The sequence below is a fragment of the Anopheles cruzii genome, chromosome 2 (assembly GCF_943734635.1).
Source record: "Anopheles cruzii chromosome 2, idAnoCruzAS_RS32_06, whole genome shotgun sequence".
In the NCBI taxonomy this organism is placed as follows: Eukaryota; Metazoa; Arthropoda; class Insecta; order Diptera; family Culicidae; genus Anopheles; species Anopheles cruzii.
The window spans coordinates 38009608-38035396 of record NC_069144.1 but is presented as its reverse complement, the minus strand read 5'-3'; the positions used below and the strand labels follow the sequence as shown (position 1 = coordinate 38035396).

At 48.7% G+C, this 25789-nt stretch overlaps 2 protein-coding genes across 2 annotated transcripts in view; one reads left to right on the top strand and one right to left on the bottom strand.

Moving 5' to 3' along the window:
- LOC128268725 (oxysterol-binding protein-related protein 9) overlaps window positions 1-13848 on the top strand; it is a 32711-nt gene extending 18863 nt beyond the window's left edge. Inside the window, exons 2-16 of the mRNA XM_053005920.1 lie at window positions 407-535; window positions 621-729; window positions 796-911; window positions 996-1079; window positions 1162-1212; window positions 1290-1401; window positions 1469-1549; window positions 3681-3777; window positions 9973-10565; window positions 10637-10744; window positions 10838-11012; window positions 11083-11218; window positions 11297-11514; window positions 11603-11708; window positions 11779-13848. Coding sequence (XP_052861880.1) covers window positions 407-535; window positions 621-729; window positions 796-911; window positions 996-1079; window positions 1162-1212; window positions 1290-1401; window positions 1469-1549; window positions 3681-3777; window positions 9973-10565; window positions 10637-10744; window positions 10838-11012; window positions 11083-11218; window positions 11297-11514; window positions 11603-11708; window positions 11779-11868 — 2205 coding nt within the window. The 3' untranslated portion in view covers window positions 11869-13848. The remainder of the gene's footprint in view (window positions 1-406; window positions 536-620; window positions 730-795; window positions 912-995; window positions 1080-1161; window positions 1213-1289; window positions 1402-1468; window positions 1550-3680; window positions 3778-9972; window positions 10566-10636; window positions 10745-10837; window positions 11013-11082; window positions 11219-11296; window positions 11515-11602; window positions 11709-11778) is intronic.
- A 190-nt stretch (window positions 13849-14038) lies between these two features.
- LOC128277555 (probable Ufm1-specific protease 1) lies at window positions 14039-23967 on the bottom strand. The gene is made up of 2 exons (XM_053016030.1): window positions 23460-23967; window positions 14039-15904 (listed from the first exon to the last, which is right to left on the bottom strand). Exons 1-2 carry the CDS (start codon window positions 23586-23588, stop codon window positions 15356-15358), a joined length of 678 nt encoding a protein of 225 aa, XP_052871990.1. The 5' UTR covers window positions 23589-23967; the 3' UTR covers window positions 14039-15355.
- Between the last annotated feature and the right edge of the window lie 1822 nt (window positions 23968-25789).

Below are 25789 nucleotides of genomic sequence, written 5' to 3'. Positions count from 1 at the left end.
GGCTAATTAACACCGACGTTGGACGACAAAAAGTTTATGATCGTGGATTAATTAAGAGATCCGAACAAAAACAAACCACGCGCCAACCTCCATGGTTGGCGGTGACTTCGGCACTCGAACTCAGTTGCAACCGAAGCCCAGTCCGAGCCGAGATAACTCGGCTAAACACCCGTACGGGTCATCCTTGTGTTAAGTTCCACGAAATTAGCGGAAGCTACTTGCGTCAGCAGCATAAACCCATCAACATGCGCTGGATTCCAGCAAATCCAGTGTCCTGGACTGGAGCGGTGTGTCAGAGGCCTCTTGTGGTTTCAATAATAAATGACCTTCGTGTTGCTGGTGCCGGGTTAAACGGACTTTCGGACGATTAATTTTCCCAATGTTTTCTCTTTGCTCTCCATTTTAGTCGAAAGAGAAGATGATGAAAGGCGTCCGGCGGGGGTGCGTGCGGCTCAAGGGTGCGATCATCGGTATAGACGATCAGGATGTCAACACGTTCACGATCACAGTCGATCACAAAACCTTTCACTTTCAGGTAAGTAACCGCTGGTCGATTTTTCTAGTGTCCGGCCGGTGTTAATTTTGTTTTGTTCTCTCGCCCAAAAATCGATCGAGATTAGGCGCGCGATGCCGACGAACGCGAAAAGTGGGTTCGTCGCCTGGAGGACACGATACTGCGGCACGCAAACCGCGGCCGGGCACTGTGGGACAGCCAGTATGGTGCCAGTGGTGTACTAAGTGTCAGTGCAGGAGGTTCTGGATCCGGTTCCGCTGCTGGTGGCGCTGCTACCGGAGCCATGGGTGTGGGCACGGGTGGCGCAAGTGCACGACGCTCCAACAACTTGGTACTGTTCGACCGGAAGGTGACCGAGGCGGACGCATTTCTGCAGCTGATGATAGAACAGACAACGGTGAGCGAGGACGAACGAGCAGTTTCGAGGTGAAGGACGTCTTCAGCACAGTATCCTTCTGTTTTTTTTGTTTCCTGTCGACAGAAAATTGATGCAAGACTGGAAGCGCTCGGCGAGGACGACGCGGAGGAAGCGAGCTGTCTGAAGACCATCAACGAACACGCGAATGTAAGTTGTGTGCCGCTCGTTGGCGCTTATAATTTGTCGATAATTCGCCTCTTTTTTCGCCCGCCAACACCACCACCATTAGGCCATGCTGGACAATATCAAGCACTCGATAGTTTTGCTGCAAATCACTAAGGTAAGCGCTACAAACGCTTGATGCGCGTCTCCGTCTTGGGCCGGGTCTTCTAATGGCACTCGTTTTTTTATCGACAGAACACGGCAAACCCCATCAATGGTATCTATCAGGGGCCAGTGTCCAGTAAGTCGGAGACAGAGACTGAAACCAGTGACTCAGGTAATACTCCTTTACCCTATGTACCCACTCCGATTAGGACTTCCTCTGACGCTCAACGATGCCTTCACCTCAGGTCTTGCCACGGTGGGCGTGCTTTCTTCGTCACTGGCCACCGACATCGAGGTTGCGGACGAGTGCAGAGAAAGTGTGCGTCGCGCCAACATTGCTTCTATCAGCGGTAAGTACGCAGGCGGGCCAAGAGAATGGCAAAGTACGCACTTTGATCAACACTGTTCGCCGCCAACCCTGCACGCACCTCGCCACGCCGCAAAGTGACCCGCTAATTACATTTAACGTGGTCTTCCACTCCAGATGTATCACTGCGCTTAACTATTTTTTGTAGGTTAGCGTTGGGCTGTTTTAAACGGTTGTTACAACATAATTATAGCACCATCCCAGAGATTTTGTTTGGAGTTCGATTTGGATGGAATAGCCATAGTTTTGGCTCATTTGTTTGGCAACAGAACCGCGACACACGCAAGGAGTTTGTTGTCTGGGGTTTCGATTTACCAAACTTGTGCTTCGAAAAATCGATTCCCGAAAGCATCCTCAGCTGACCAAAGGATGGTGGGTCCTACCGTTTGGTCAGCGGCGCTTGATAGGGCGCGCTGGAAAAACCTCTCCAAAAAAAGACCTCTCACGGACACGGTACGGTTATATGAACGTGCGCATTTGTTTTTTGTTTTTTTTACATCGACCCGGCCCAGCTGGTTTGGTGGTGGCCACCGCTAAGCGCGCCCGACACTGACACACATTTCGAGCAGCACCACGCCATCGCTATGATGTGATTTAGAATATTATGTTTTATTTTTTATTTATTTTTTCGCCAAACACACCCGCCGCAACGGGAAACCGCACCGCGACGAACACCAAACACCGGGTTGTTTTTTTTTGCCGTTCGCGGACCCTTCGCTTTCGACGGTTTCGACCGCAGCGCGACATTCGCGATATGCGACCGGCAAGGAATTGGAGTACGTGTAATGATGACAGCCTACACTCGGCGCACAGTTACGGGCAGGAAAGCAGGAAAAACATAAGCTCGACTGCTACCAGCCTTCGGCCTCGAGAACAGACTGTAGTGACTCCCGGTTTTATTGCCGCACTCCGGCAGGCAGGTTCGTGTGTCGTGGCCGCCGTATCTGTTTTGGTGCGGTATCGGTTCGGGTTTCCCTCTCTCTCTCTCTCTCCCTCTCTCTGTTGGTACTTGATTTTCCGAGCCGCTCCTTCTCTTTCGCTGACACACACTGTGAAAGTGACCCCCCGAAGTCCTACGAAGTCGTCCGTGTGCTCTGCTCCACACTGCGTGCGTTCTCAGAAATCACGTGGCTATCGATTTATTTTCGCAAAACACTGCAGAACATTATAAAACCTTCGTCTCGTGTGGGGCGACCCGAATGAGAGAGGGTGAGTCCGAAGGGCCGAATGAGAGCGAATCGACTAAGGCCAAGCCTCGGAAAGCGAGAGACAAAGTGAGGGGTTTTCCGATAGGTTCGAAACGCGCCGCGTCAGGCACTACGTACGCGAGACCGGCAATTAATGATAGTATTGTATCCTGTTCCGGCGCGCACGGACACACAATCCAAAGCACGAGGACGTAACGGCGCGAGACACGGCACGCTTGTCACGCTTCCGCGTTTACTCCCGCGGTACCCGCAGTAACCGATTTGTAGCGGCGGAACGCAGAAATACAAGGGGCCAGCAGAAGTCAGCAAAAGCACCATCCGGCGTGTAGTAGTGTAGTACGCAGGAGGCGGTTGAAAGGTGGTCAATGGAGTGCGTCGTGGAGTACTGCAAAGAATACGATGCTTCCTAGCGCCCGTGTCGGCAGATCCTGTTAGTGTCCCTTTCGTGCACATAAGGCAGCGAAACGTTCTTCCTGAAACTTCGGTCGTAGTTCTAGAAAGCGGTGTTAGCGGGTAGTGTCAGTTGAGAAGGGACGGATGCTGAGCCGAGGCTGAAACAAAGGTTCCTGAAGGTTGAAGCACGGATAAGGAAACGACACATTGCGCGGGTTTTTTTGGCGGGGGCAAGTAAAGACGTCCCACGGAGTGCGTATCCCGTGAGCCGCGTCTTCGTGAGCAACAGTGAACAGACGCTCGTGCGTTAGGCGGGTTCCAAGCACACACACACAAGTAAAAAGTTGGAGTGTACATGCGTCGTGGTGTGCGGCATCTTGGCGGCGCTGGTCCTAGTGTTACTGCTTGTCCTCGCACGCCATGCACTGACGGCCAAGCGGCAGCGGCGACGGCGACGAAGGCGCCGTACAAGCATCGTCATGATAACCGAACCGATCCATACCTTCTCCACAGTGCCGGAAACGTCCTACTCGAGCTCCGAAGGCGAAGACGACTTCTTCGACGCAAACGATGACCCGTTCAGCTCTAGCCAATTAAACACCCCGACAAGGTAAGTTGGCGTGCCAGCACGATCTGTCGTTAGGCCACCGGTAGTGGAATTCCCATCCAAATAAGTCTTTCGCCCCCCGGGGGGGACGCTCTCTCTTTCTCTGGCGAGTCCTTTCTCGCTGCTGATGCTGTGGGGTTGTGATTATGGTGAGCAAAGCTCACACTCGAAACCGACACTCCTGGAATCATATTGCGCCATCCGAACGCTGAGTTCGGCAATCGGCCACATTTCGGGTGCGGGAACCGACGCTTTTCTTACTCCGACTTTCGTCTTGCGTTGCAGCTGATCAGGGGCCCCTTACCTGTTTATTGTTTTTAGAATCGGGGGCCCTTCCGAACGGTGAGCTAGTCGGGATTCATTACAGCCGCCTGTTAAATTATCCAGAACGTAATTCGTGAGGTCATGCTTCGTGTGCCAAATTGTAAACCAAAGGATGACCGTTGTAAAGGGCGCTCGATCCCTACGTTCCTGGGCCCATTAGCTTATACAGTTTAATTGAAATGGAGGACATTGTGATGCATTTGGAACGTCCGAATGGGTACAGCACATCGCCTCCGTTGATAGTTGCCAAATGCCAAACGAATTATTGAATCACAGCAACCATGTTTAGCACGTACGCGATAGCCATTCTTCGAAAAGAAGGTATTAATGATTATATTTTCAGAAATAGAACGTTTATCGAAAGGCGATCACAATCCATCCATGGAGCCACCATACATTCGCAACGCCAATTTTGTGCATTATTGCATTCGCTGCTTCCGTCCGCGGACACAAAATCATCGCGCGTCCTTGTCGAATCGATTTGTGAACTGGTAAAAGCCCCTCCCCAGGCGCTGTGGTATAAACAATTTATAGACTCCCACATTTCAGAGCTTCCGGAGTGATTGGTGGGGTCGTTCATCGTTGACCTCATTTTATTTATTGGTCTCGTAAGCAGTGGTTAGCGCTTAGGTTGTGTGATCGGTTTAAAATCATTGCTTCCGCTCTGTATGCTGTCAAATGCTCTGTAGGATTCGACTTCAACTTCAATGATTCAACCAACTGACGGTCTAGTGGCCTGCCCGAGCGCCATATGCGTTTGGGGATGACCGATTAAAGAAAGGTCGTGAGACGAGTTTCAAAATTGCAATTTTCCACCGTCGGCGGCAAAACTGAATGAAAAATTAAACACATTCATTATGCTCGCGAAAGGATTTACTCGTGTCGGACACGAAGATTGTAGAACGCCACGGGCGAAAGAGAAACAGAGAGCGAGAGAGCGAATGTGAATCAATCGGCGAGAGTGTGGAAAACTGCAGCAAAATGGGGGAGAACTGGTGGCCCCATTCTTCCCGTTGTGGTGGGCCAAAGAATCTTTTTCGCGTTTTGCTTCAATCTTTCGAAAGTGCTTCATACAGTTGTTTGTTTGAAGTGTGCGTTTGGCTGCAAGCAAATGTCACCTTTTATTTTCATTCTCTTTCGAGGTAAGGCAGCGAGAGACCCGCGTTCGGCTCACGGTCTCTCTCTCTCGTGGAAAACCGATCGCGAAAAGCGGCAATGATGCTAACCCGTCCTCGCGTGTCGACCGGCGGCGGTGGCGGCGCTACTGCTGCGTGCACGCCGTCACGAACCCGACGACGACGCCAGGCGGACGTCAGACGATAGTTTGGCGTGCGGTTGGACGGTCGCGGCCCGAGTTCGTCGGAATCCTCGGACAGCGAGCGTGTGTGCCGTGTGCTCGGTTTCCGATTCCGACACTTTTACTAGACCGGAGAAAAATCAATGTCTTCCAAAACAGGGACTCCCTGGTGCCCGGTGGTGACCAAAAGTAATTCCTAGTTCTGTGGGTTCCCTTGCACACGGCGCTTAGCGGATTATCGATAGAGAAAAACAACAGGGAAAAGGCAACCAGCAGAAAGAGAGAGAACACACACACTTTGTTTATGACTGACTGGGGTGTCTCTCTGCTACTACAGTGCTGGGCAGAAGAAAAGTGATATTCTACAGTGTATCGAAACACATTTTGGCACAGTGATACGGGGGGGGATAGGGCCGTTTGCCTTCGTGCGCATCCCGTGACGGAAAACTCATCGTGCCAGTGCCCAAAGTGACAAAAAAAAAAAAAAAAGAAAAAGAACCCGAAACTTGACCGAGACCAAAAACCAAAAACGAACCCGAGAATTTGCCTTTTACCACGGAACGCCAATCGCGCTCAAAACTATGCTTCGAGCTACCGGGCAGTTCCGTCGCGGCGGCGGCAGCACAAACTTCGCCTCAGTCGCCCCATGCTCGTTGTGAACCGTGTACTCAGAAGCGAACTCCCTCCCCGTCAGGGTCGGCAGTCCGCAACAGAGAGATATATAGACAACTACTACATAGTGTGTGGTTTCATGTTTTTGCTCGCACGAAGAGGAAGGTCTCGCACTTACATACGTACATCCGCTATCGATTAGCTGCGATTTGTGCTTGCCCGAAAGGATTGGGTGGCATTTTTTCACTTCGGAGAAAATGCGCCGAGACAGCCAAGTTGTTCGATTGGGATAGACAAAAACAATACGCAAAACAGGCCGATCAGAAAACAAGGGGGCCAACGCCACAAAAAAGATCCGAAAAAAGGCGCGCACCCAAAACAAAACCACCCAATTGTGTCGGGTTTCTGGCGAACCGCAGACCTCGACCGACCGAACCAATCAAAGCATGCCAATTAAAAGCCGCTTCCAGCCGCGAAACACGTCGTCCTTGATGATCGTAATGGCGGGCGATGCCGAGATAAGGATGCGGCCACGGTGGTAAACCCAGCTGGTGTTTATTAAAATGTGATAAGTGGAAAGTAAGCAATATTAAGGCAGCAGGAAGTACTGTGCTGCTGTGCTGTGATCATCGTGTGAAATCAACCGAAAAGCAACCGAGAACATATTCAACCCGTGGCGTAGAAAATTGAGTCCTCCGACGACCCACGAGACGCACAGACAGTGCGAGACGAGACGCAGGCAAAATGTTCAAATCGTTGGCGGAGAGATTTTCCTTTCGCCGTACCAGCTCCGTGGCCATCGAGAGGTATATAAGAGTGCCAATTATCACAACCGCGGTGCCGTGCCGCGTTCGCGGGGAAGGTTGAAATGAATCGGAAAATGTCACCGACAATAATCATCACCATCATTGTCATCATCACAGCGAACCAGTGGCAGCGAATTTTCTTCGAGTTTCGAGTTCACAATAGTTTTTCTTTCTTTGGAAAGCGCGGGGAGGTTCGAGAGAACAGTGTGCCGTCAGAAGTGAGGTTATACGTTGCTTGTTTGACCACCTCAAGAACCGAGACCAGAATCGTTTGCCAATTTTCAGCAAACGACACGATGGTGCGTTGTGAATTCCATCTATTCTCTCTCTCTCTCTTGCTATCTTCCGCTCTCTGTCTCGCTGTTTGCGTATCTATCGGAGGTTGCACGGTATTTTTACTGTGGAAACGACAGTGTGACGCCATAAACTTCCGCCCCAGCACCACCGACCGCCCGATGGGGGTCCTTTTTTGCATCCCTCGGCTCAGAGGACACACACACATAATCACACACGACGATATAGAGAACGGACGGTGGCGAAAAGCATGTTTAATGAAAACACGACCCCAAACCACACGCGACCTAAACGCAACGCACCGTTTTGCTGAGCGGAGAAGGAACGAGACAGGGTTAGACAGTCTGGTGGTCAGCTGGTTCGGGTGGTGTATTTATAGCACCCCCGCTTCGCAACTGGCCAGAGCATAGTCAGCATAAGGCATTGCCTGCCCTTGCGGCGGGTGCCCGAAGAATTGCTTCCCCATTTTTCCCACATCGTCATCGTCGTGTGGATTAAGTTATTATGATACACACACTCTCTCCCTCACTCTTGCTCGGTTTTCCGTCCGAGTTTTGCTTTCCCGCTCCACCGGTGGCACGTGTAAGGAACGCTCTGGAGTGGCCCCATCCGCCCTCGTGCCCTCGTGCCCTCGTGTGTGCTCTGGGTTTTTCATATGTTTACAATCTCCTGCGCGGCCAGTGTGTGTTGTGCTCTGGAACGAGAAGCGAAATTTTACGACACACACGTCCACTCGACCGCGTGGAGCCTTTTATTGTTCTACTCTGCCATCAACGGAACAGCGGCAAACAGTGGCTGGGTTTGTGGTGTTCCTGCTGGTGCTGCTTCACGTGGTTCAACACGGCTCTGCAGAACACTATTGCTTTGGTTTGGACTATTGTTTCGCACTCCTCGCGCCGTTAACCGTTTTGGGTGATAATTTAAAACATTTTTCTTTAAAACATAGCACATTAAATCTTGAAAAACATGTTTATATTTTCTTGAATTTACTTATATTTTCTTGGAGAATGTATTTTATATTGTGTTGTTAAAATCGTATCAGAAGATTATATTAGATTGGAGTCAGAAAGCACGGAAACATCAGCAAAATGACTACACGGAGATGGAATTAGGCCACTGAAACAACAAAAAAAAACAAATTTGATAAGCTCTCAAAGAAAAATTATCGTAGCAAAAAAAAACTATATAAACCCTTTCCTTAACACTTTGTCCATGCCTATTTAAAAGTACAAGGTGTTCCATTACGATCTAGAGATTGAAATGTCAAATAACTCCGCCGTTTTTTAGTCGATTTTTACAAATGAGCAAAATTTTTAAACGGTATATGATGCCATTGGAGAACTGTACGAAATTGAATATTGTACTGAGGTAAAAGAGGAATGATCAATAAATTAAGCATTATCAGGTGTTGTTAACCTAGAATAAGTACAAATGCTAAAAAAGAAATTGTCTCAAGCGTCGAGAAAACGAACTGTTCCTGGCATTCAATCGCTTGAAACTGTCGAGATATTCTGCGATAAAACTTCGTCCATGTTGCAATATTTTTAGTGTAGCAATTTTTTGCCAATAATACGTGCCAATAATATTTTGCCGTAATACGTGGTTAACAAGAAGTCAAAGACCGCCTTTGCCGCGACTTATACTCAAACTTACGAAATCAAACAATTGTGGAACAAACATTTAATTTATGTGTGTACCTTTCGCTTCGTAACATTCGCGACAACAGCCCCTTTCGTGGTGGTGGGTTGGTAATTGCTTTACGTTCTTCGTCTAGTTAGGTGGCCCCACAGATGACAACCAGGCCTCGTCGAGGCCGTACACGAATGCGGAGACCACCGAAACCAGCCAAGCGCAAGATATTGATTTTCTTCCCAACCGCGTGCCATGGGAAGCTATGCTGCTATGCTGTCTTCTCGCAGCATAAGGCCGCAGCAGTGCGCCTTTTCATTGATGTCATTTGTTTTGCAAACATTTCACGTACGCCGCGTGGCTTTTCGGGGGCCTTTCCCGTGATGGTCTACGTCTTCGATTCTTTCGTTGGCCGTTTGCCTGCTCCACGCAGCACGCGCGCTTCCGTGTGTAATGGAGTTTCAGGGTTAAAGGGGCTATCGCTCTTTTGGCTCGAAACTGCTAACCACCAGCCATACCACCGAAAGCGGCACCCATTTTACCTTCAGCTGTTCTGAAGCTCCTCCGCCGGGGATCGCATTGCAGACGGAAACCGTGCGGCGGAGGTCGTTACAAATGGTTCGCTGTTTCACCTCCCAGTTCCACCGTGTCGACCGCTTCCTCGGCCACCCGGATGTTTCGCTTTCGCGAAAGGACGACCAAGAAGTTTGCGCCTTCCGATGCAATGCAGATTTTCTTCTTGCGCTGTTCCGGTTTGCCTCTTAGTTGGCCAACGGTGGTACGAAGGATTTGTTGCCCCTTTTTCGTTTCGTTTGTCGACTTCGATCGGTGCCGTGATTTATTTAATGCTTTGGCGTTAGAAATATTAAACCCACGAGCCAGCTGCAGGGGTGGTCTTCATGTTTTTCGCGAAACTTTTCTGTTTTCCTGGCACCGGACGAGAGCGCTGCACGCGCTGGAATCATAATCCCCGGTTAAACTGTCAGGGTCATGGAAAAGTTTTTGAAAGGTATTGCACAGGCTCTCGGAGTTGAAACATTTCAAAGTTAGGCACCTTTCTTTTTGTGGTGAAATTAGTATACGAAACAAATTTGGTCCATTTCATCCATTCCGTTCGAACGGAACACACGAAACATCATGTTTCAATTACAATAACTGTTATGAATAGTAGCAATACGGTAATAATTATCGCAAATGAATGACTGATTAAATGACTGTTTTTATTTCGTGTATTAGCAACACTCGAACACTATCCGAGCACACTGCCCGCTTGTCGGTGGAGGACAACTATGTTACGGCGGAGGACAACACCAGCGGTGCCGGATCGCTCAAGAAGCAGGACAGCATCCTCGAACCGACATCCATATCATCGAGCGGCGGCACCACGTCCGGCCATGATGGCGGGCTGCATCGTGGTGCCCGCAAGTCGTACGACTCAAAGTCCCTACCGATCCGCACCGACGGTAGCCTCGATTACGATGCCTTATACGAAGACGAGTCCGACAACGATCTGTCGATGGAGTCACACGGGTCCGTTGTCACGCACTTGCTTTCGCAGGTGAAGATCGGTATGGACCTGACGAAGGTGGTGCTGCCAACGTTCATTCTCGAGCGCCGCTCGCTGCTGGAGATGTACGCCGACTACTTCGCCCATCCGGATCTGTTTCTGCGGATAGCGGACCAGAGTGATGTCCGCGAACGGATGATACAGGTCGTCCGATGGTACCTGAGCGCGTACCACGCCGGGCGGAAGAGCTCCGTAGCGAAGAAGCCGTATAATCCGATCTTGGGCGAAATATTCCAATGCCACTGGGATACTCCAGAGTTGCGTGAGTATCCGGATCTCAACGGACCGGCAGCATGGTCAGTCGGAAGTCACACCGCCTATTTTTCTTCGCAGCAACTGGCGATGAGGCGTCAAACGTGGAGGTACAGGATGGGCCAGTGCCGTGGTGCCGCAGGGACCAGCTAACGTTCATAGCCGAACAGGTGTCGCACCATCCTCCAAGTAAGCCCACGCATTGAGCGAAGTTTAGTAAAGCATTAGATTAATAATATCACCGTACACATTTGACCGAACCGATTTATATCCATTTTCCAGTATCAGCGTTTTATGCTGAGCACTACAATAAGAAGATCAGCTTCTCGGCGCACGTGTGGACAAAGTCAAAGTTTCTCGGTCTCTCGATAGGCGTCCACAACATTGGCCAAGGCACGGTGACGCTGTGCGATCTCAACGAAGAGTATATCGTGACGTTTCCCAACGGTTACGGACGGTAAGGCCTTCTCTCATTTAGTAATCCCAGTATTGCGATCGCTGTAAACGTTGTTTTCCGCTTAATGCAGGTCCATCTTGACGATACCGTGGATCGAGCTTGGTGGTACGGTAACCATCACTTGCCCGCAGTCGGGATACCGGGCGGATATCGACTTTCTTACGAAACCGTTCTACGGTGGGAAAAAGAACCGAATACAGGGCGAAGTATGGATGGCGCGCGGAGATATGTACTCCTTATCTGTGCAACAGGCTTCTCAAACCCCGCGTTTTTATCCTCCCCAGATCTACGGTCCCAATGATAAAAAGTCTTTCCTCAGCATTAGCGGCGAATGGAGCGGCCTAATGGAGTACAAATTCAACGACGGCAGCAAACCATCCAAGTTCGAAACGTTCGTCGATGTAAATAGCATACCGATCTACAAGAAGAAGGTACGCCCGGTTGGCGAACAGCAGGAGAACGAATCGCGCAAGGTGTGGCGCGAGGTTACCGCCGGTTTGAAGTGAGTAGAGCAGTAAACTTTTGCCGCGTGAAGTAAATGTTTATCCCCGGGCTAAACGTGTGTCTTCGTGCTTCTCGTTCCTTTCCAGAATGAATGACATCGAAAAGGCAACGAATGCAAAGTTCCAGGTTGAGCAGAAGCAGCGGGAAGAGGCGAAGGAGCGCAAGGAAACGTTTGGCGAGTGGGAATTAAAGGTAATCAATTGTATAACATTTCGCCATTATGTACACCAAAGAGTGTATTCTTACTTTCTTCCAATTGTAGTACTTTAAGGGCGTAAACGGAGAATCCTGGATCTACTCGAACCCACTGCTGCATAGGTTAACGCTGGAGAAACGGGATAGCAAAAGATAGCAATCGAACGAATATGATACCACCAACAATGGTACTAGTAGGTAAGGAATCTCCGTATTTGAAGTTATATATACATATATCTATATACAAAAACTCATTACACACGCAAATGTTGTACAAGAAGCGAGTAAGGGCAGGCGAAAAAGATAGTGATAACAGATAATGGTGGCGAGTTCGATCGTCGTCAGCTCAAGTTGATCGTCCGACAGGGGTCGATCGGTGAGAAAATAACGCACGCACGAGAGAGATGTACGAAATGTTGATTCCTCTTCGTCGAAATATCTTTCCAACTCCTCTAGAAAGTACTACTTTCCTAACATGCTCCTCAGAAGTAGTTGCATTTCCATCCGTTTTTCGTTATTGTCGTTTTGTTTCCGTGACCGGGAATGCGCTCTTCTGATAACTCTGTTGGCAAGACCATCACACGATTCCATCGTAAGGTAAAGGGGCGTGAGGTACGGCGTATTGCGGTCTTTTAACCCATTTTCATTAAAGCTCTAGCGTCCACTCTTTGCTCATCGTTGAACGTATCTCTGTGGGAAAGTTCTTAGAACCTTCGGGGACGTCAGGTTACTAGCGATGTGAATGAAAACCGGCGACGATGGTGTTGAAAATCTCAGTTTTTAGTCTAATGCTGTTATGTAGAAGAAATCAAACAATGTGATATGCACAAATAACATAAAAAGCAACCAAACCCAAGCAAAAAGCAAAAAAACAATGCTTTCTCCTCGGGCGTACGAAACCGTATCCAGTTTGGCCCACCTCGTTCGGAAAAAGGTGGAGAAATGTCAAGAGGGTAAAAGTCAATCAACAAATGGTCTCACCACAACCACACGTCGTCCGTTTGACACGGTGGCACACCGGAAGGATGCGAAGGAACAACTAAAAACGATACCTAAGATTACCATGCATTCAAAATATGAAAAAGATTACAGGTTTTCTAGAACCTGGCATAAGCAAGCAAATAAGAACATACAGAACGAAACAATACATGTTAACAACAACAATATTTTCTATTGAAAATTACTAAAAAAAAGGAGAACAACAGAAGAGTTGAAAGCAAATCCGTTTTTACTTGTCGAACGTACAACCGTTGCATGTTTCGTTGTTTCTTCATTTCGGGCAAAGATTGCACAACCATCCACGCCGAGGGGTAAAATTAAGGCACGAAACCAACATTGTTATCGTCGTGAGTAGCAAACAGATGTACATTTATAAAACTCTACTACCTGCCTACATTTTTTGTCCCACTTCTCGCGTGGTGCAGTACACAGCGCGTGTAGGGCACACACGGAGATGGAAATTATTAAACAAACAAACCAACACATGTTACAACACCTAACGCTAGCGCTTGTTAGAGATGGCGGAAACTGGTGGGGAAAAATAAAACGATGATGGTGCATCGGCAACGAAAAACAGGCATTCAACAGGTCCACAACACACGCAGATACTAGCCGCAAATCGTTAACGAAAATTAGTAAACGTAAAAGTTTAAAAAGAGAACGCACTATTCTAACCAAGAAGTTATGCAACGGCACACGTCGGAGTTATCATTCTTAGCTAACACAGACCGTTGCTGTAATAATACACAAAGGACACACACACACACAAACGCAACCATGTTCTCTTTCCACGCGCGCCAACATACGCCAATGCCAACATCCTCAAAGCACATTGTTAAAGTTAGCAACAATTGTGTAATATCAGCATACTCTCACGATTACATTTGATAAACTATGGACGCTCCGCCGAAGGCAGGAGAGGTCGCCCTAGTGGTCACTAGAAATCAGGTAAAAACACTAAACCTAACAAAGCATGAAAAGAACATAAAGCTCTCACGCAGAGTGTGGCCGTACTCGATCGACGAGCTACAAACAGCATTATTATAATTTAATCAAAATATGTCCAACACGAAACTAGTTACGACAAACCACACACCACTCTTAGAAACACACACACACATAGTTTTAAATTGAAACTTTATACACTTCCTTCCTGGTTAAACAAAGGGAAATAAAGTCCATGCAAGATGCCAGATTAAATTATACACCAAGCGCGCGATCATTTCTTGGGTAGACAATTGAGAACACATTTTCAGCCTAAAACAGTTCCATAACTCGGATTCGGACAGTTGCGTAAGTGGAAACAAATTGCGCGGTTCCAGTAAATACTTTCTTTTCTTTATTCTCGCCGCTGGGGTTCGTTCACATTTTAAAATCTATAAATACATAACAACAAAAATAATCCACAATGCTTCCATTTTTGCGGTTGCCATAACTACGCTACTATCTTTGATCGTGTTAATGTTTGTTTAAATATTAGAATCGTCGGATTAGAAATCCAATGGCGGCAATGGGTCCGAGGCCGGTCCATTCGCCGTGGCAGCGTTCTTTTACTAGCGGCTTAAGGAGAAGACACAACCGATAAGAACGCAACGAGAAACTTCAACACACTAACCGGATTTTTAAAGGGGGACTTTTGTTTGTTTGCAACGTTTACCTTTACCAGCGCGTTTAAATTAGTATTTAACATAATTGTACCATTGCCTATCTTCACGAGAAATCTGCCTTTGGGATGAAAGAAAACAAATCGACACCGACCGCCGACCAGCGTATAGATATTGGCAGTGGTTGAGTTCGTAAGCATCGCAAAGTTCAGCTTTTCAGCTGTTTCAAATTAAATGGGGCCTTTAATCGAGCTACAAAAAATACAAAGGCACAGTACACAGATGAGTGTAAACGGTAGTTAACGGAAACGATAATTAAGAAACTTAGTCCGGGAAGCCTGATCAGAAAGCTTATTTTACCACTGTTCCGTCCGAATGACACCGCGAATTCCATTGGCAAGGGGGGAACGAAGGGTGGTGCGACACTCTAATTGCCTAACTTTCGAGATTATATTTCATTAGCAATTTTGCTACGTTGCTCGTTTCGAATTTGTCTATTTGGTTCCCAATCAACACATTTTCTACTATACACTAAAGGAAGTCCCCCACACGAACGACAGGATGATATCCACTTGTCCCACTGGTGGTCGCTATGCCAAACCGAACGTTTTGGTCCCACATGAACGCGTGTTCGGGAGGAAGTGGAAGTATATGTGGCCCTAGAGGCTGCGCGTTGTGACTTGGGGGGGTTTGAATTTTTGGACCGGCCCCAAAACTCACGAGATATGCTGACGATGACGAGCACGACGACCTGTGCTTGTGCTGGAGATACGTTCGGCCACAGAACCTGGTTCGTTTGTTTTGATTACATAGAAAATCGCATTTTACGTTGCTTACATTTACACGCTATACTAGAGTGTCCTGTCGTTCGTTCGCAGGTAAGGGTTTGTTTGACGCTTCGCGTCCTCGCTTCGCTTCCGGAAAGCTTCTCCGACCGGGGTTTGTTTTACGATACATTGAGAGATGGCAACAAAACACTATTGTCCAATTTTGTCCACTACAAAAGTCCTGTATTACTCGACGCACCTCGACGACACCGGCCTACGCGGCCGGATCGCGGCCCTTGAGCATCGGCAGGCACAGATTGTAGAACGAGCTGTCGACAAAGTCTTCCACCTTTTGCCACTTGACGTACTGCTTCGTGTACAGTTCCTCTTTCGTTTGGATTTTGCCAGCGTAGTGCGGATCTACCACAAGCAGGTACACGTCCTGGTCGACGCTCACGTGGATCCCGGCGATACCCTTGGAGGCCGCATCCATGTCGCCGCCCATCATGATCAGGCCACCGTACTGCTCGAAGTAGTCCCGCAGCGTATCGGCATGTTTGGCGATCGTGTCGCTCCGGGCAATGTGCAGCACCTTGCAGGATACATCGTATAGCGTGTCGATGACGTAGATCGCCTCAAGCGTTCCGATCCACTCGCGCGACCCAAAGAACCGCTCCGGTTTATCCTTGATCTCGACCAGCGTCTGCTGGATGGTGGGGATGTTCGGCACGTCGCAGCCGCTGGTCGCCGTCCTTGCCGAGCCACCACTCTGGATGATCCACGAGCAGATCGACTGCAGTGTCCGGTAGCCGCAGCCCCAACCCTGTCGGATTCGGAGGTAATAAAAAAGAAACGCAAACGAAATCAATAAACTCATCCATTCGGAGCAATAAAATGAGGAAAACCAACGGAATACATTGCGCGCCGCCGGATACTTGTTCCATTTGTTGCCCGTCTCGGTTCGGAGACGCAAAACATGAGAGTGAACCATAAATGTAGCCCCAACGTCGTCACCTTCGTTTGGCAGTTACGGCCACGATAATAAACTACCCGGTGCCGTATTTGTCCACCTCGGGCCTCGACTGCGGTAGCGCGCGTATGGAAGGTAAACAAATTACTCATCGATCGATGTGTTGCAATGACGCGACACACTTTCTGGTCGAGTGGTGCAATTTTCCCGAATTCACTAGAAAAAAAACCACGAGTTTGTTCTTCAATTTGATTGATGAATCGCAGCGTAGATTATGAGATCTTTCTCTTTTTTGACAGAAGTAAGGAACCCCGGTCCATGGCTCGTGAAAACGGCTAAATCAGCACTCTCTTCTTCGCTGATCCGCGGAAACTCGGTTGGAGAATGGAAACATCGAAACGAAAAACTCCAAATCGATCGAACGATGACGTAAGAGAGCACTGCGTTCCACCGGCGGAATTGGCGGTTGGCAGGAAAATTGATCCGACCGACGACCGGCGGACGCGGATGTTTATGCTCACTCGAGTCCCCCACCCCGAAAACCTGCCGATGATGCTGCTGCTGCCGCCGCCGGATGGATGCTGCTGGTGAATGGTTTTGTGGCAAAATATTTTCCTCCCGCCCAGCGACGACGAACCGACGGGCCGGAGGATGATCATTTTTCATCACTTCGACCGACCGACCGTGTGTTTAACAACGTCAGCGCCGCCGCCAATATTGAGCCGAAAACCTCGAGACCGAAGTTGTTGATCGGGCCGTGCTCCTCCGTCGTCGTCGTCGTCGTTTCTATTTAAAGGGTTTCCGATGGGAAACATCCCTTCGCCGACGGGCGTTTGCGGTCAATTATGAACTCACCACCCCGGTTGGCAAGGGGGGGTTTAAGCCTGCCCTCACCCGGCCCGGCTTCTGCTTCAATTGTTCTGCGAGGCATAAAATGCGGAATTAATGGCGCAGAATTATGAACGTGAAAGCGCGCGCGTATGGGGTTTGCGCTGAAATATGACGACTGCATCGGGTTGTAATTTACTTGACAGGAATAGGCGGCTAATGGTTTCAAGTTAACTCACCAATGGCCTATACTATTAAGGCCTCGATAGAAGGGGAATAGCTTTAAATTTAAAGGTTACTTTTACTGCTTACTGTTTATGATCTGTTGGAATTTCTATTGTTTGCTGAAACCCGAATTATTGGGCAGAAGAAACCTTTATATAATTAAGTTGAATTGCATAACTTTATTGCGGAAATAATGGATCAGCCATCTCAGCTTAGCCTTGCCTCGCGTGTTATTGTCCAACATAATTGTCACTTTCGTAGCATCGAGAATCTTCTCCCATTGGTCATGAAACGCCATTATGCGGTGAGAATGTAATTGTCTCGACCGACGTTGGCTCAAAGACCATCAGTGAGCCACTCTTCTTTGGAGATACCGACACAGTTAACGGCCAGAGACATCGGTTGGCACTCATCGTGTGTTTGAGTAGCCGCCAATCCGCCCGTAAAAGGTTCCTGAAAGACTTCAGAATTCACCAAGAACGTGTGGCACACACCATACTGTAAGCCAAACAATAGACTTCACAATATTAATGGAAAGCTTTCGCGATTTGTGCTGTCGTTGTGTTTTCGATTCAAGCCTGTACCATAAACAGTTTGAAGACTATAAACATCCCCGTAGACCTTCTTATTGGACCCGAAATAGTAGTGATGTCATCTGAGGTGATAAAGTAGTTAGATTACCAACAGTTCTAAAGTACTTCACCAATGCTAAGGTTCACACTTGCTACACCTAGGCAACCGGGGGTGGAATTCAGGGGTCCAATTGGAAGACCTACCGCCGGAGGGGCGGATGACAAACACGATTCGGCCCCCCACACTTTCCTGTCCGGTACGCCGCGTGTATCGGCGCAAACGATTTTCGTACGTTTATTGTCTTGCCAGGTGCCATTTAAGTCGTGGGGTGGTACCGTCTCGCGGGTGGTAAGTGGGCCGTGCTGTATCGCTTACAGGTTTCTGCAGCTGCACTTGTACTCCCTCGCCGGGCCGTTGGGCACGGAGTTACCCAATGCACGATCGTCGCAATGATCGATGGGGCCGGATGGATGGATGGAACAAGGCCTCGGCCTCGAAATTACAGGTTGCCGGAGGTTGCACCGAGGTACTTGCAGCGGCCTCATCATTACCACGGTCCAGTAAACAATTTTCCCATCCATCGAAAACGGGGCTTCGATCTTGACGTTTCAGCTACTGCTTATCGATCAAGAGATTCCATTCGGTTCCCTCCCCAGGGCCAGTTAGTGGCGAGAATGCAAACGGCGATGGATCCAACACCTTGGATTTCCCGTTTAGTGCTCGACACGCAAAGAGGCGCCATAAACAACAATGCGCAGTCAGACGATCACGTCGATCGCAGAGAGTGTCGCTAAGGTGCTCTTTCGTCTGGGAAGGGCCTGCAAATGTTTCCGCTGGATATTCCTCCTCCGATTTTGTTTGTGCGCGTCATCCTTAAACGTCCGCTTAAACGACCAATTATGCAGCTCAGCTTCATCCACCACCCCCGATGCACGATGCACATTATTGCACGTTGCAGCTTTGTGCGTCGCCGTTGTGCGCGGGAGACCGTCGTGCGTCACCGGAATTCGCTTCACGTCTGCATTCTTTGAATCGGCCTCCACATAGGGCGGCATTGTAAGTAGCGCAGAAAAAAACACCAGATCCGACGGCTACTTCCGCTTCGCCGCGCAGCTCCAGACTGTGGCAGGTCGACCGACTAAACGACAATAATTAACTAATTATTTACGTTGATTCACCACGTCGCGCCACGGACGTTCCGGTCGTTCCGCGAATGTTAGATGATGCCGCGAACGGCGGCTACGTCGTCGGCGACGGCAGACTTTAGTTCGATTTTGAAACGAAAAAGACCAACGAAAAGAAACAGGGGCACTTTTCGTGGTCACGCAAACGCTCCCGGAGGCGGAAGTCGCCCGAATTCCAAACCGGAGAGTAACCGAGAACCGAAAACGGTCTGAATCAAGCAGAATAAAAGACGCCAAGATTTAATGCGTCTACCAACAAAGTGGAAACAGATTCGCCCCCTGTCTCGTCTCTAGTCTTGAGACAAGCTGGCGTGTGAATTCGCACAGCTGACGCAGATGTCACGGCTTGAGATAGGCTTTAGGGGCCCCCTTAGGGAACAGTCCAGATTGATGCGTGGGAAGCGTGTCCATTGCGTACTAAGATGTTCCCCGATAATCTCCGCCAACACCATCTGTGACCGATGGACCAAAGAATGTTGTGCCCTGTCGTTGTGGCGCACACCATTTAACGACCTTCTTCATTGTGCAGGCAGATAAATCTTCCGCTGCAATCTGTCCCAGAGCATTGGACAGTTGGACCGAGCGGGGACTCATGTTACGTGCAGCCAGCCAACGCAATTGCACGTAACCTAGCCGAGGCTGTTTGAAAATCATTTATTTGAATAAATCGTTAGACAGGCGAGCCGAGCCAAAGCTAGTGATTTACACCATCGCTCTAAAGAAGCGTGTGTCTCGGTGGTTGTGACTATCCCGAGAGTCCAGAACGGACGGACCGTTGTAGATCCGCAACGCGCGATCCGGTGCCCGTTTTATGGGCGCAATGAAGTGTCGTCTCCAAACGGCACATGAGTCACGAAAGAGGGCGCCAGTAAAAATTAATTGAATTCTGAGTAAACAAACGAGTGATTCGACCTCATAATTTAACTGTCAGCTCAGAATTTAAGGTCGCAAATTTTGCTGGGTATTTTTTAACTCCGCAACACTTTTAACTGATTAAACTATGTAATAGATGACTTTGCATTAAAGAATTAAAATGTTTAATGATCGGCTAAGTTATTTTATAAAATCATCAAAAAGAAAAACCATATCGACTCTGGGAACTGTCAACATCCTTCTCATTAGTCTCAGAAGGCTATAGTCGACCAGCAACAAACTACTACCAACTCTTGTCGGGCTGCTTGGATGGAATGCTTTTGCTCATCGTTCCTTAAACAAAACTATGATTTTTCGATGTTTTTGGCCACATACACGCGTTTTCGATTATTCTGCGGAAAATCCACCGACACATACCAATGTTTATAATTTTTATCATCCATTGCATATTAATCTCAACCAATCAGTGTTAATATGGCCTTCCAAAAATGCTGTTGATTTATGCATACCGCTTACACCATCCATCATGCGCGGCTCATCGCAGATCGGGACCGGTTCGGGTTGCCTTACGGACCGCGATCGGTTACATTGGTGGTGACACTCGACAAAAACAAACACCTCCGTCGAACGGGAGGCGCCCGGATCACAGATCTTGGCCTACGCACGCACGGTTCCGCTTGACGCGACACATTGCGTTGTGACGATTTGACGAGCATTACCAGAGCTGCCAGAATCTTCCGCCCATCGGGTTGAATGGCCAGCACCGGAAAACGATGATTGCGATGGGCACGGCTAGATGGCGAGGGTCACGCCGTAAGGGATGCGTTTCAATCTAAAGCTAAAATAAACCCGACGACGACTACGACGATGACGACGGGGCAGGCCACAGACCAATCTGTGCCACCGAGACGGAACTGGAGCGCGCAGTGTTTGTGGTGTTTTGTTTGTTTCCTTCAAACACCAAATGACATACCCGCGGGTGAAACACGATCACAACGGTGCCCGAAAACCGATATTCTCGAGACGCACCGTTGGCCCAAGGACGTCCCCGCGTTGTCCCCGAAACTGGAGACGGCCGTGGCGATGTTCCAGAAATCTATAACAGCAGCCGGCCAGGGGGTCTCCACCAGTGCGTGACAAATTCGTTACCGGACGCGAAGAATGTAAACCTTGGCTTTAACAACCTTTGCGTAAATGGCACATACCTTACCCGGCTCTGCCGACCGGCGTGACAGATTGGAAAATAATGTCCCCACCAGCCAGCCGCGGAAGTAAAGTTGCGACTAAATTGATTCGCTGGCCCTTCGCTGGCCAGATGAATAATGCAAACGGCGGAACCCGGGCCGGGAAAACAAGCGCGATCAAGCGTTCGCGATCCGAATCGAATTTCTCAGTGCGCAATGCACACGCCATGCCATTGGTCGCGACAGGAAGTGGCGCAACCCGCTCGGCTGAAGCCGCTTTTGTGCAAGATTGAGGGTTGTGTGTTCTCGGCGACTAAAATGCGTCACGAAGGGATGGGGCGGGAGAGCGCCATTTTCTAGGACGCAATTGCACTGTCGTCACGCACGCGACCGATGGAGCCGAGACCTTAAGACATTTTAATATTAATTGCACGCCAATCGTACGGGTCTCAGCAAAATGGGCCCATATTATTTGTAGCCCGGAATGATTGCTCCCGGTTTCTCTCCAGTGGGGTTGATCGAAGAAAATGAACGCAACGCACTGTTGGAAATCTTGGTGGACTCAGCCAAGGACTATCCGGTTCAAGCTATTCTGGAGAAGCACCAAACGGTTAATGCGTCTCTATGGAAACACCAAATTACACTTCTCAGAACATTGTGCTCCTGGAATAAATTCTGAAAAGATGTTTGCTTTGATCAATCTCGTTATTATACATTAACCTTCAAGTTTTTTGTAACATTCATATCCATCAAATGGGCTCCATTATCCATCAGTTTTATCGATATTCGACTTGCTAATAAACGTTTTCACTACATTTCGCTAATATCCAACAACGTTATAAAATAATTCTAGTTCATTCTTTCTCGTTTGGGAACGCTAGAAAACAGATGTCGGACTGCCGATAGCCATGTGGTGACTATGATCTGCTCTAAAAAAGCATTCAGAGGAAAAACAAACCGGACAAGAATCGCCAAATCCGGGAGGGTGTCCCCCACAAACCATTACGGAGGCCCTCGCACGCTATTAATACCCCTCCTGAAAAGCGATTCGGACATTATTTCATCATCGACACGTAACTCGTTCATCACCCATCGTTCAACCTTTAATCTAATCGACACACGCGTGAAATACATACACACCCGGGGGGGCGACCTTCACATATCGCCGATCGGGGTGCGAAATCAATCGCAAGTGGCCTCGAAAACGGCCACACTTTTTCCTACAAGGTTCGGGCCCACCGGAATCCACCGGCCCCCGCCCGGGTGAAGGTTCCGCCGGCCCCCGTGGGTTGTATAAATTCTCTGAACCTGACCTGATGGTCTCTAGCGATCGCAAATTTGTTGAAACAAATTGTTTGGAACAGATTGCGTGCGCGGGTCATAACTTTCGCCCACCCCCGAGCGGCACCGGGGTTTTCCTTACTTTTCTGTCCATTTGTTTGTTATTGGGGCGTTTTGCGGGGTGTGTGTGTGCGTGTGTCGACAAGTGTGGCCGTAAATGTAACTTGTGACCACCGCGTTTTTTTTCGTGGTCCGTATATGTTTTCGCTCGTGGGGTTTCTCTTTTTTGGCAAACCAGCAGACAGGAAAATGCACAGATTCACGCTCCGAGTCGAATATGAAATAATCTTTATTTTTGTTCCTTCCCCGAGAGACAGAGAGAGGAAGCGCACTCTCCGCGCTCTCGCGTGGCACTGCACTTGGTGCAGCTGACATTGGGCATTTCGACGGGAATGGACGGAAAAACGGGACCAGGCCAACCGGGGACACGATGGAAACGAGGGCACCGATGATGCCCCACTAACCGGATCACAACCGGGAAACGATGAACTTTCGGCTCGATTTTTTCGATTTTTGCTCCTTACGATTTCCGGTGCAGTGCACCGAACGAATCAGGATGCGACCCAGAAAAGCGGGTCCACCGAAAGGGGTTTCGCAATCACCCAATGGATGTTTGCCACCCCAACCGAAACGCGGTCTTATGCGGAGGTTGGTGCGGAGGCGGGAAAACAAATGACTACACCGAGAGCGCCGGCGGTGTTTGTCCCTCCGGCCGCCCGGGATACAATGGGCCGGTTGGGCAGAAAAATCGCGCCAATCAGCAAAGCGGCCGAAGGAAAAATCCCCGATTCTATTAATAGGAAAATCCAAACACTGGGCAAACCGGGGGGAAACCAAAATCCCATCTGCCAATGGAACGTGGAACGGCCAGCAGGAGTAACTGGCCATCGGATGAAGAAAACTGCACTTAAGCCCCCGCGTCCACACACGCAGAGTGCTGTGGGCCGAAATGAAAACAACGGACCACAAGTGAGTGGGAAACAATAAATGACGACGCGGGGACACAGTGACGGACCAACTTTCCTCCTCGACGACCTCGACGACGATTTCAATGAACCGTTCCGGCCCCGCGGGCGGTCGTGTGGGAACTAATTTTGAGCCGCACTGTGCCCATGCATGGCGCGCGCCCCTTAAGGAGTTGTACCACCTCCCGGAAGTGTTATGGAAAAAGGCAAAAACTAGAGCACGCCTCCCACTTACCATGTCCTGGAAGCCGTCGCAGCCGTAGTGATAGTAGTGGTAGTTGCCCCGCATCAGGTACGTGTTTCCGTCGGGTTTCGGCGGTTCCAGGTTGCTGTGCACGTTCAGCAGCAGGCTTTTCTCCTCCATCGTTGCGTTGCGTTGGGCGCAAGGACAGTGCGAAAGCTAAAAATCGACACACGCACGGCACAAACTGCTCTTCTCAAGGACCCCGCTTTTTTTGCTTTCGGGACTCACTCACGGCACGTTCTCCCACAGGTTTTGGAAGGGCGGAGCGCGCCCTATACTAAATGACGCAAATACGCAAGACGCGCGGCCTCTCAGCTGTTGTGTGTTGCTGATTTGTTTGCCTCGCCTTTGTGCGTCGATCGAAACTTTCTTCCGTATACACGGTAGCACAAACACAAAACACTGATGGCCACTAGGCCCCCCGATTACTCTGGCCACACACGTTTTTCACGTTTCACGCACGATGCGCGCTCTCGCGCGGTTCCGCAGCAAATGAATTTCTCTCTCGCGTTCTCACTCTCGCGGAGTCCATTCCGAGAAACAAGTTGTTGTTTTGAATTGTTGTTTCCTTGTAGTGGTTTGTAGTGGTTTCTTCGCACCCCCAAAGCGTCTTTGTTCCTTCATGTTGGTTATGGGCGATACAGAATATTTTTCTTTTACGTAATTACGTGATTGGGAACTGTAAAACTATAATTGTAAAACTTTGCAAAATTAGAACCCCAAAATCTTGTTTTTGTTCGCGCAAAAGCAAAACAAAGCGCGTTGACGTTTAAGGATTGATAGAGTAGAATGGTCCCTTAAACCGCAGAACGTTTATGGAATTTGACAAACTTGCTCACTTTTTCGTTCGAATACTCATTCTCACTCTTCTCACTTTGGAGAAAAATCGTCTCACTTCCGCCCGAAGTAAACACGAATTCGACCCGAACGAGACCCGATTCGACCCAAACAACCCGAAGTGAGCATATGAGTGAGCGATAGCGCCTCACGCTCACGAAGGCTTTCTCACTCGGCGGCGGGAACTGACAACCTTACTTTCGAAATATTTGAAATTGCGGTTGATAAAGTGCGGTGATTTTTTTTCTAATGATCTTATTTCTTATTATTTAAGTTTATTTGTGTAATTGTTTATAAGTTAAAGAAAGTTTATTTGACCTTGCTGCAATCAATTTTCAATTGTGAATCTCAATAAATCGTTGTTTCTTGGTAGAACATCCAGAATGGGCAACCTAAAACATTATTAGCCTTAATCCTGTCCATAGGTGGTTGCAAGAAGCTAATCTGCCAGGGTGAATTGCAATAAAAGTTCCACTAGTGGGCAAAAAACAAAATTGCAGAGGAGGAAAAAGTTTGCTGCTCAAAATCGTTCTTGGGAAGGTACTGAGGTAGGCAGCACCATGAATGCACTAGAGTATCAATTAATCATGGAAGACGTTATGCTGCGTTATACTGAAGAAAACATGCGACTGAGATGGGTCTTTCAACAAAAAAAGGATCCCAAGCATACGTCATAGCTTATGAAATCGTGGTTTGATGGCAATAATCAGCGCAATAGGTTTTTCGTCGGTAGTTTTCATCCAAACACATTTACAAAACAGCGCACGGGTAAAAATTGCATCTACAACTTTCCCTACAATTCTGTCACCGTGGTAATGCGTGCCCGGTGGCAATAATGTTCCGATATACCGGTCAAATTCCGTCGTATGCTGTATGCTGTCCAATGCTGTATTTAACATAATGATATCCTCCAGCTCGACCAACGGGAGGGCCGGAAGATCATGGTGCCGCGGGGCGCAGGTTTCAGGCTCTGTTGTCAGGCACGCGTTTTCCACCTGCACTTCTACTTCCGTATCCGAGTCCGAGTCCGACTCGTCCTCCGGCATCACCGGTGCAGGACCAAGGTGAACGGGGCTGCCTAGCAGTATCCGGATAGGACCGGAGCGTTTGCACTTGGCCGTTACGCGCTGTTGGTCAATCATTTACAATTAACATTAAGGTTATCACAATTGCATTTATAGGCTTCACCAAACCTTCATAGTTAAGTATTTGGAACGAACGGCCGTCGAGGGTTCTTTAGGTAAGTCATAGGCAAACCGAACCATATCATCGATGCTCGGGGATCTTTCCCCCTTTTCTGCCATCATTTCTTGAAGCTTTCTGAAACTCCCAATCACTTCTGCTTTCTTTGTCCCCATCGCCAGGGCCACATTACACCAAGCTTCATCAGTTCCATGTCCCCTGTAAGTTGAATCACACAAACAGGGATGTTTCGCGATTGCTTCCACCAAAAACACGTAATCCATTTTTGCAATTTAAAGGAC